Source organism: Miscanthus floridulus, chromosome 3 (assembly GCF_019320115.1).
Source record: "Miscanthus floridulus cultivar M001 chromosome 3, ASM1932011v1, whole genome shotgun sequence".
Classification (NCBI taxonomy): Eukaryota; Viridiplantae; Streptophyta; class Magnoliopsida; order Poales; family Poaceae; genus Miscanthus; species Miscanthus floridulus.
The window spans coordinates 126,619,613-126,630,208 of record NC_089582.1 but is presented as its reverse complement, the minus strand read 5'-3'; the positions used below and the strand labels follow the sequence as shown (position 1 = coordinate 126,630,208).

Here is a 10,596-nt window from a genome sequence, read left to right as displayed (position 1 = left end):
TGACTTTGTGCAAATGTGCAAGACACCTGTATGCATGTCAAATGGAGATCCATGTATTTTGGGACTAAATTTGTGAAGATGAATGTGATATGATGGATCTTCGATTAGTCAAACTCATTTAATGTGTAATGATTCTGTTACATTGGATTTTATTTTTTAAGTAGTTTTATAAGTCCTGTTGGAGGATCTGGAGGTAAAATACATGTATAACATCACACTGTCTGTCGGCATAAATGGTAACTCACTGTCTGTCGGTGATTTTTCTTCGTTGGACTGTCCGTCGGTAAAAGGGTAGTCTGATGGTATATTTTTTTTTACCAACAGGGCTTACAGCGACTGACTTGGTCTGACGGTATATCTCTACATCGATGGACTATCTTACGGTAAAAAAGACTTATACCGATGGTCTGTTTTACGTTGTTCTGAGGGCAAACCAAACACGCCTTAAAGCTTACACAATGATTTGACGGTGCATACATATCGTCGCCTCGCGGGAGTCCTTGACGCCCCGAGCCTCGTCCACCGCCTCCTGGTTCGACATCACCTTCCACAGGTCGTCGCTGGCCAGCACGAGCAGCTCTGCGCCGTCGCCGATGTTCTCGATGGCCATGTCCGGGTCCGCGCTGATGTGCTCCTTGAGCTATCGGTCCCCGAACGCTCGCGCCATGGCCTGCTACGCGTCCACGCGAGGCATGTCTCCTGCACGCGCCGCACGCATCGTCGTCAACAATGGATCGTGCATGCAATCGATCGAGGGCCGTTTTGTGCGTTACCGACCGTGGATCTCGGTGATGAAGCCACCGCGGGCCTCGATGGCGTGGCGCTCACGGAGCGGCTCTTGGTCCACGGACATCTGCCTGGCCGTGCCACCCGCGTCGCACAGCACGGCGTGGGAGTCGCCCACATTGGCGACCACCAGCTCCTCGCCGTTCATCAGGATCGCCGTCACCGCCGTTGACCCGCCGCGCCACCGGCTGCCCTTCCCCTAGCCGTCGTCGTCGTCCGCCTTCGTCTTCTTCAGCACCTTTCGGTCCGCGCGGTGGTACACGCGCCAAATCGCCTCCATCGGGTTTGTCCAGAAATCGAAGCCCGGCTGCCGCGTGGCACGACAACACGTCACGAAAAAAACAAAGCAACGCATGCATCGACGATCTGAACTGCTAAAGAACGGCCTGTTCGTTTGTTGGTTTCAGTCAGGACTTATCAGCCAGCAAACAATGTTTTTCTTTCACAACAAACCAGCACCAACCGGGCTTATCAGTCCAGAAATCAACCAGCGAACAGGCCGGAAATGAGTGTTACTTGGTTGAGGATGTTGTCGAAGAGGTGCTCACGGAGGTAGGTGGCGACGTCGGCGCTGGTGTGGCCGTCGAGGACCACGAAGAGGCCGACCTCGTTGCCGTCGTTCAGCTGCCGGAACTCGGCCAAGTGCAGTCCTCCATGCCGTGCGGCATCCATCCCTCCACCAGGTGGAACCCTCGCTCTTGCCTTTCCCCGTCCCGTGCACCGCCTCGTCGCAACCGCATGGGCATGGTTGCCGCCGCTCTCCTCCTCTCCGTCCGAGAACCCACACAAGTTATTTTACACGAAACGTACCGGATCACCCGGCGAAGAGAGGAAGAACGCGAGACTGATGGATGACAACTCTCACCTTGCGTTGCTGCAGGGAGGCCATGTCGTGGCTGGTCAGCTTGATCAAGCTCGATCCACTTCTTCACGTACGTACGGTCACTGACGTCTGACGGGAACCTCAGCTGCAGAGGTTTACCTCGCCGTCTCCTGGTTATTTATACCGAGGTGTCGCTGGAGTTTACCAGCGTGTTCTTCCTCCGGTGACTTAATGCATGCCTGCTAGACTAGCTGCTAGCCTGCTAGCCTTAGGCGGCGAGAGTTCCAGGTTGTGCATGCGCGTGCCGGGAGGCGGCGCCGTGCGACACGTCGCGCTCCGCCGCGGTCGTGGATGCACCTCGTCAGAGCACCTGGCGGCCATCGTCATGCCGTCAATGGAGTGGCTTGGGCCTTGGGGCCGGGCTAGGCGGTCGCTTGCTGCTGTCCACACGCTCACGGGCGTGCACGGTTGCAATTCTGCGGTTTGATATTTTCTTTAGAAGAGAACGAAAATTAGGGAAAGCGTAAAGTTTTCTAAATTCTGGTCAAGTTTGCTGTTAAGAAAGCTGAATCCAGACTTTTCAATCGAACTTGTAGAAATATAAACCGAAGCCAAGAGTTCGGCTTAAACTGTTAGGCTGGGGCTTTGTTTAGTCCTCCTAAAATTTACTCCATATCCGGATATTTGATATGTGTATGGAGTATTAAATATAGACTAAAAAAATAACTAATTTCACAGATTATGACTAATTTGCGAGATGAATTTTTTAAGCCTAATTAGTCTATGATTTGACAATGTGGTGCTACAGTAAACACACGCTAATGATAGATTAATTAGGCTTAATAAATTCGTTTCGCGGATTACTGGGGACTTTTGTAATTTTAATTATTATTACTATCCAAACACTCCTATATGACATCCCGATGTGACACCCTAAACTTTACTTTTTGATTTAAACACCACCCGAATGAATTTGTTTCAGACCTCGTCACAACGAAATTAAAGCACCGACGAACACCAGTACATTTATTAATTTTGGCTATTTGTGTGAGTGTGTGACACGAGAAAGACAGCAAAGTTCCAGAGCGCCGAACACGGACAAAAGACGTGCGGACGGAGGTGCGCGTCTGGACGCCTGTGTGGCCTGTCTCCGTCCGCTAATTTGCCCCGTTCTGCACGTGCACCCGCCGTCGCTGCACCCGCAAGTCAGACGACTCTCCACGCACGCGCAGTCCACCCCGTCCACCTCGATTCAACCCGTCCCTATTCGCCTGGCCGTTCGCCTCGCCCTGCACGCGCACCCTGCCCCATCGTGCTTCAACCGCCGGCCCCAGCGCGCCGCGCGCTACGTCCGCTGGCCCTGGCTCGCTGCGTCCCATTCCCAATGCTCGTGCCATGCCACCATCACTCCCCGAGCCCCCTGACTCGTTTAAAACAGCTGAAATATCTGGAACATAAACTTGCAACATATGTGTGAAAACTTATGCAACATCAAGATAAACACACTTGCAACTTGCAACATGAAAACACTTGCTACAATATAAGACCAAAACAGATAACACATTTGGAACATACTATTACAACATGTGTGTAACATATGCAACAACGAGATCAAAACGCTTGCAACATACGTTTGGAACAGACGAAATATTTAACATCCAGATCAAAACGCTTGCAACATACGTCTGGAACAGATGAAACATTTTCAACAAAACGCTTGCAACATGCTGTTGAAACACTTACAACATATGCAACATGTGTAACGTTCTCGATCTACTTTTGCAACATCTATATAAAATCATTGCACCATACCTCTAAAACATTTGAAAACACTTCAAACATACATTTTCAACACAGGGGAGTGGAGGCCTGGGCCGGTCGATTCCGGCCATCAGGGTGGGAGCCGGCGGCGCACGAGAACTACTAGCATCTGGCTACGCTTGTGGGTGCCCTTGGCTCGGCCAGGGACGACCCAAGGTGCCCCAGCACATGTGCCTAGCGGTCATCGACAGGGGTGGCTGCAGCGAGGCATCCCGGCGACCTTGGGGGTTGGGGAGACGCTCTGCTGTCAGCGGACGCGAGACAGAGAGCAAGAGATGGAGAGAGCAGAGGACGCACATAAGATGGGGGCACGACGAGGGATGACCGCGGCGGGCGCGCGACGTGCTGGGCGAGCGACGACGGGAGGGAGCAAGTGTCGCGGGCGTGGCGCACATCGCAGACGGGAGCTTACAATGCGGACGGAAGCGGCAAGGCGGAGTGTGGCGCGCGGCGTCCGAACAGACGCCTGCTGGAAGCATTATCGTAACTAAATAAGATGACAAAGTGGTAAGTTCACACAAGCACACTGTATAGTGTATTAGTTTCGTTTGACATTATCGGTAACAGGAAGATACAAAACCGTTAATAAGCACGCTGCTTTACAAGCTGAGGCTACTACAGGAGCAGAAGCGGACACATATTACACACTTGTGAATCCTCCAGGTTCCAGCAGTCCAGCCGTCCAGGTCCAGCTGCAAGTTCAAGACCCTATTCAACTGGGCCGAAGAACCACGTGCTGCAAAATTGCAAGGCTTTGAGGCAGGCCCCAAAACAAGGCAATGGCTAAACCAAAAGCATGCAGTTGCTCATCGAAATGGGGAACAAGCAAAGCTACCTTGATCTGCGTCCGGTTGTATGTGTAGGTGACATGCACGAGCTCGTCCATGGTCTGGATCACTGCAGGATACGAGAACTCCCAGCCTTCCGTGTTCTCCAGCGTCACCACCTCTTGCCATGAGAGGCCGTCATCCGTGGAGACGGCCACTTTGAGTGTGCCTCTGGAGACGGTGTTGTAGGCGAGTGCCACTCTTCCATCCTTCATCTTGATTCCATCGATCCCTTCCATTGTGGAGTTTGTCATATTAAACATTGTTCAAATATAAATGCGGAGTGTATATATATGAAACATTCCGGAAATCAATTCAATTTCAGAGGAAACTTGAAGTTGGCATACCGGAATTAGGGTTTGGAAGCTCAGTCTTGCGCGCAAGAGTCCATCTTAATCCTCCATCGTAGGAATCAGCCACGCATACCCGACCGATTGTTTGGTAAGACCTTAGCAACATACGTATAGTCCCGTTGGTGGTCTGGTAAGGGACTGGCTGAATCACCCCAAGTGTCTCGCCTTGGACGAATATAGGACCATATTTGCTCCATGTCCGACCAGCATCTTCTGTTACCTACATAGTTCAGACAAACTTAGGACCATGATACATGATCTAACAAGAAAATACTACTTTTCACCCTTTTAATACATTCTGTTGCTACCTCAAGCCATGCACCCCAAGAGCTCCAACTTTCAACAGATGACCCACATAGTAAGCGCCCATCATCAAGCAAAAAGGGCTGCACAGATAACAATTTAATCAATAACTTGTAGGATGCATAGCATATTAACTTAATAAAATGGTTATAAACTTGAGTGCTGTTTCTCTGACAATTGGTTTCTTGTCAGATATGAAATAGTAGCCTTCCTCAACTTAAAAGCTAGCTTTACTTATGCAACCCTAACTCCGCCTATGTTGTCTCAACATAGCAGGTCCCAAGCCCTAGTAAAGGAGGAGAGTTGTGATAGGCGTGGCGAGCCAACGTTAAATCTAGCCATTTTAATGAATATGAAACCCGAAAGAAAACCGTTGGGGTGTAACCCTCTTAGCGACGCGCCATATCGGAACCCGGGTATGGTGTTAAATGGGCAAGGGCCGGGTCAGCACCCTCTTGGTGACGCGCCGTGTTGCGATCTGGGCATGGTGTCAAGAGAGCAAGGATCGGGTCGTCGCTTCCTTAGTGGCACGCTACATCGGCGCTCGGGTGTAGTGAAAAATGAGCAAGGGTCTTCACATCTGAGTCGACGGGTGCGAAGGGTAAGGATGCTAGTCGAACTAATTAGGATCCGTTTAGGTAGTTAGAATGTAGGGTCGCTTACAGGTAAGTTAAGAGAATTAGTTGATACCGCGATTAGGAGACGTATAAATATATTATGCTTTCAAGAGATTAAATGGAAGGGTCAGAAGACGAAAGAGGTGGACAATACAGGTTTCAAGCTTTGGTACACAGGGACAGTCACGAATAGAAATATAGTAGGAGTTTTGATTGATAAGAGCCTCAAAAATGGTGTGGTGGGAGTGAAAAGACAAGGAGATAGGATTATCTTAGTCAAGCTTGTCGTTGGTGATATGGTCTTGAATGTAATTAGTGCGTATGCCCCCCAAGTATGTCTCGACGAGAGTGCTAAGAGACAGTTCTGGGAAGACTTAGATGGCCTGATTAGAGCTGTACCTAATAGTGAGAAACTTTTTATAGGAGAAGATCTTAATGGGCATGTAGGTACTACAAACGCTGGTTTCGAGGCAGTTCATGGAGGTTTTGGGTATGGTGGTAGGAATCAGAAGGGGGAGGAAGTTCTGGACTTCGCGGTAGATTTGACCTGATGATAGCCAACACTTTCTTTAGAAAGAGATAATCTCATCTAGTGACCTTCAGTAGCGGACAACATTGTAGCCAGATTGACTTTGTCCTCGCAAGAAGAAAGGACAAACGAGCATACTTGGGTTGCAAGGTGATACCAGGAGAGTGTGGTGGCAGACTTTTGTTTTCAGGTGCGTGTCCGTAGGGATAAACAAGCTAAGATTGAAAAAACAAAGTGATGGAAACTGAAAGGGAAGACGTCAGAGGTATTCAGGGAAAGGGATATCAAAGAGGGCTCTTGAAAGGAAGAAGAGGACATAAACAACATGTGGGAGAAGATGGCAACCAACATTCGAAAGGTGGCCTCAGAGGTGTGTGGAATAACCAAAGAAAGTGGAGGCGAGGCTAAAGATACTTGGTGGTGAAACGGGGAAGTCTAAAGGGCTATTAAGGAGAAGAAAGAATGCTATAGACGCTTGTACCATGACAAGAGTGTGGACAACATAGAGAAGTACAAGGTGATAAAGAAGACTGCAAAGCGAGCTGTAAGTGTGGCAAATGGTAGAGCGTACGAGGACCTTTACCAACATTTGAGTACGAAGGAAGGAGAGAAGGACATTTATAGGATGGCTAGGGTTTGTGAGAGAAAGACAAGGGACTTTAACCAAGTTAAGTGCATTAAGGATGAAATAGATGATGAGATCCGACATCGATGGCAAGAGTATTTTGATAAATTATTCAATGGTGAGAATACGGACACAACCTTTTAGTTAGTTGACTCTTTTGATAACACCAATAGGCGCTTTGTACGGAGAATCCAAGAATCTGAGGTCAGAGAGGCGTTGAAAAGGATGAAAGGAGGTAAGGCGATAGGACCGGATGGTATCCCAATCGAGGTGTGGAGATGCCTCGGGGACATAGCTATAGTATGGCTAACCAAACTGTTCAACCATATTTTTCGATCGAACAAGATGCCTGACGAGTGGAGAAGTATATTGGTACCGATCTACAAGAATAAAGGGGATATTCAAACTTGTACTAATTACCGAGAAATTAAGTTGATGAGCCATACTATGAAGCTATGGGAGAGAGTTATCGAGCATCGCTTGAGAGCAATAACGCGGGTCTCTATGAGCCAATTTGGTTTCATGCCCGGAAGGTCAACCATGGAAGCCATTTTCTTAATAAAACAAGTTATGGAGCGGTATAGGGAGAAGAAGAAGGACCTACACATGGTTTTTATTGACTTGAAGAAGGCTTATGATAAAATACCAAGGAATGTTATATGGTGGGCTTTGGACAAACATAAAGTCCCAACGAAGTACGTCGGGCTCATTAAGGACATGTATAACAATGTTGTGACTAGTGTTCGAACAAGTGATGGAGACACGGATGACTTCCCGATTAGGATAGGACTACATCAAGGGTCAGCTTTGAGCCCTTATCTGTCTGCCTTAGTGATGGATGATGTCATAAGGGACATATAAGGGGACATCCCTTGGTGTATACTTTTCGCGGATGATGTAGTACTAGTTGATGAAAGCCGGACATGAGTGAATCAGAAACTGGAGTTATGGCGGGAGACTTTGGAGTCCAAAGGTTTTAGACTCAATAGAACTAAAACTGAGTATATGAGATGTGACTTCGGCACTACTACTCGGGAGGAGAAAGATATTAGTTTGAAAGGTCAAGTAGTGCCTAGGAATGATATATTTCGATATTTAGGATCAATTTTACAGAGAGACGGGGATATTGATGAAGATGTTAACCATAGAATCAAAGCAGGATGGATGAAGTGGCGCCAAACATCTGGTGTCCTATGTGACAAAAGGGTACCACAGAAGCTAAAAGGCAAGTTTTATAGGACGACGATTAGACCTACTATGTTGTATGGTGCAGAATGTTGGCCTACGAAAAGACGACATGTTCAACAGATAAGTGTCGCGGAAATGCGTATGTTGCGTTGGATTTGCGATCATACAAAAAGGGATCGAGTTCGGAACGATAATATACGTGATAGATTTGGGGTAGCACCAATTGAAGAAAAGATTGTCCAACACCGGCTGAGATGGTTTGCACATGTCCAACGGAGACCTCCAGAGACACCGGTGCGTAGTGGAATCCTAAGCCAGGATAGTAAGTGAAGAGAGGCAGAAGAAGACCGAAGTTGACTTAGGTAGAGGCAATAAAAGGAGACTTGAAAGGATGGAATATACCAAAAAAAACTTAGCCTTAGATAGGAGTACTTGGAAAACAGCTATTCACGTGCCTGAACCTTGATTGCTTCTGCTGGGTTTCAACTCTAGCATACCCCAACTTGTTTGGGACTTAAAGGCTTTGTTGTTGTTGTTGTTGTGTTTACTTATGCGACCCTCAATTTGTACAAGCAGAATCCAATCCCAAAGTCTGTGATTACTTAATAGTTAATAGTCCCTTCAGTTTTAAATAAACGAACTAATTAAGTTGTCCTGATATGCCATATTCAAATTCGGATGGAGTACTCTCTTTGATTCCATGTAAGTCATTTAGGACATTGACACGGTCTTCAATATGACACTTTGAATTGCCTTTTTTTTTAAAGTATATGCTATTTTAAATAGAGAAAGTTATATATGTTGTGAATCTAGTAACATCAACTATATTGATGGGCCAAGATAAAGAGGTTTGACCGATCACAACTCTAAAATGATTTGCATTTGGAAGCAGATGGAGTACATTGTGATCTTATTTTAGGGACAGGCGATGGCAAGTTTATACATACCTTATTCTTAATAGGGCCAAGAATACCAGGTGGTAATTGCTCTCTCTCTAACCAGGACATGCCACCATTGAGAGATCTTTTCATGGCACCACTCCAGCTGAACAAGTTATGTCTAGAATTAGATCACAGCATATATCATCACAACCTTTTGTTGTATTTCCTGTTCCTCAAAACATTTTCTGTTCATTTTTAAAAATGTTTTGAAATGCTTGAGGGACAGAACACATGAAGTTCTTACTTTTGAGGGTGTTCACCAATCTTGTAGAAGAGAAGCAACTCACGAGAGGGGAGCTGAAATAAAACAGGATTCCACATTGCCGTCGCATTTTCTTCATCAGCTACTACTGGAGGATGCCAGTAGCCATCCTAGAGAAAAATGAAGTGTTAACAACTAGTAACGAGGGTCAAGATTCAAGCACTGTTCATTGCTTGGAGTCGTGAACCTACACTGTATCTCTGTGTCCAGATTTTGACATCAGGAGCCCCCTCTATGGATCCACCGAAATATGAGACCAAAAAATTGTCTTTCTCAATCTACAATAACAGTCACATATAAGAAATTACAGTCATCTTTCCTGAAATTAGCTTTTTCCTTAAAGAAAAGGACATACCTCTACAATGGTGGAAGCATGACAATTATTGAAAGGGCGGCCAGCTGCTTGAAATGTGAACTCCTCCTTCACAATGCTCCAACTGGAAGTTGCATTTGTCGAACTGGTGTTCATGTTGTACATGCCGTGTTCGATCTGTTTCCCTTCCTTGCTGTTACTCAGTTTAGTGGCATGCTCCGAGGATAAATTTCGATTCCTGTTTCAAGGTAGCAAAATTTGATCTTAATAGTACTACTTAATCCCTCCGAAGGCTACAAACTGACGCCACTTCAGTCTTACTCCTGGGTTAATGTAGTGTCACTGTCATGTGATGATCCCGATGGTGGTACAATGGAACTGAGGTACTTGCTGAAAAAGGCCCTGAATGGTGAATCAAATGTTATAAGGAGCACGGAGAACAGCATCACAGAGGCTGCTATCTTCCATTTATGTTGCTTGCTCAAACTGCAGATGGTGGTGGGCATCGCTATCTGCAGCATACATCACAAACCATTAAGATTCAGTGCTACTTGGATAATACTAGCTGTAGTGAGCTCATATATGCAGACTACAATCCACCTCATGTAGATGAAAGGTTCTGTAATGGAAATTACAAGCATCAAAGGTTCTAGACTATAACTTCCATTGATTAATCTTATCAAAACATATTATGCAGCAGTTTGCAATTACATCCAGATTTGTACTTCTGAAAACATGCCACGGCACTCTGAAATTGCTTTCAGGCTACTCAACTCTTCCCAGCGAAACAGATGCCGAGAAAGGCAGGAGAAAGATCATAAAGCTGATGGCAGCTATGGTTGGGACCTATCAGGAACTGAGGTTATTCCAAACACCGAGGGGGAGCCTGGGGTGGTCTGGTCTGGAAGAACTTACTAGCCACCGGCGAAGCAGCGAGACGGCGAGGCCTGGACCGGCGCGTGCGGTGTGCAAGGGCGGAAAGGCTGGTCGTAGCACGGTGGGGAGGAGAGCTTAAGGAGAGAATGATCCTGACCGCATCTGGCTCCGTCCGCAGCGGCGGCGGCCGGATGCAGCTCATCACGGCGTGCTCTCGTCATTTTCTATTCCAAAAGCAAAAACAAACTCGCAGCTGCAGAGCAGAGCCTCTTGGATTTGGGCATGTTGGGTTCAACCTCCTAAGGTCTAGTGATAAAACTTTAATCATTTTT

General features: G+C 46.9%; 1 protein-coding gene and 1 pseudogene across 1 annotated transcript; both read right to left on the bottom strand.

Annotated features, from left to right (window-relative positions):
- Positions 1–451: 451 nt before the first annotated feature.
- LOC136544377 (probable protein phosphatase 2C 39) lies at positions 452–1,458 on the bottom strand (annotated as a pseudogene).
- A 2,466-nt stretch (positions 1,459–3,924) lies between these two features.
- On the bottom strand, positions 3,925–10,527 carry LOC136546832 (uncharacterized). Its single transcript, XM_066538804.1, has 10 exons — positions 10,304–10,527; positions 9,710–9,900; positions 9,431–9,626; positions 9,267–9,353; positions 9,058–9,185; positions 8,820–8,916; positions 4,919–4,996; positions 4,605–4,830; positions 4,266–4,489; positions 3,925–4,166 (listed from the first exon to the last, which is right to left on the bottom strand). Exons 2-10 carry the CDS (start codon positions 9,892–9,894, stop codon positions 4,143–4,145), a joined length of 1,245 nt encoding a protein of 414 aa, XP_066394901.1. The 5' UTR covers positions 9,895–9,900; positions 10,304–10,527; the 3' UTR covers positions 3,925–4,142.
- Positions 10,528–10,596: the final 69 nt, after the last annotated feature.

Excerpts from the sequence above, each read along its gene's own strand:
- LOC136546832 (XM_066538804.1), bottom strand. The coding sequence starts at position 9,894 with ATGCCCACCACCATCTGCAGTTTGAGCAAGCAACATAAATGGAAGATA. Across the intron at positions 9,354-9,430 it reads ATGCTTCCACCATTGTAGAG|ATTGAGAAAGACAATTTTTT; the intron begins GTATGTCCTTTT and ends CTGTTATTGTAG. Across the intron at positions 8,917-9,057 it reads ATTGGTGAACACCCTCAAAA|CTGGAGTGGTGCCATGAAAA; the intron begins GTAAGAACTTCA and ends TAACTTGTTCAG.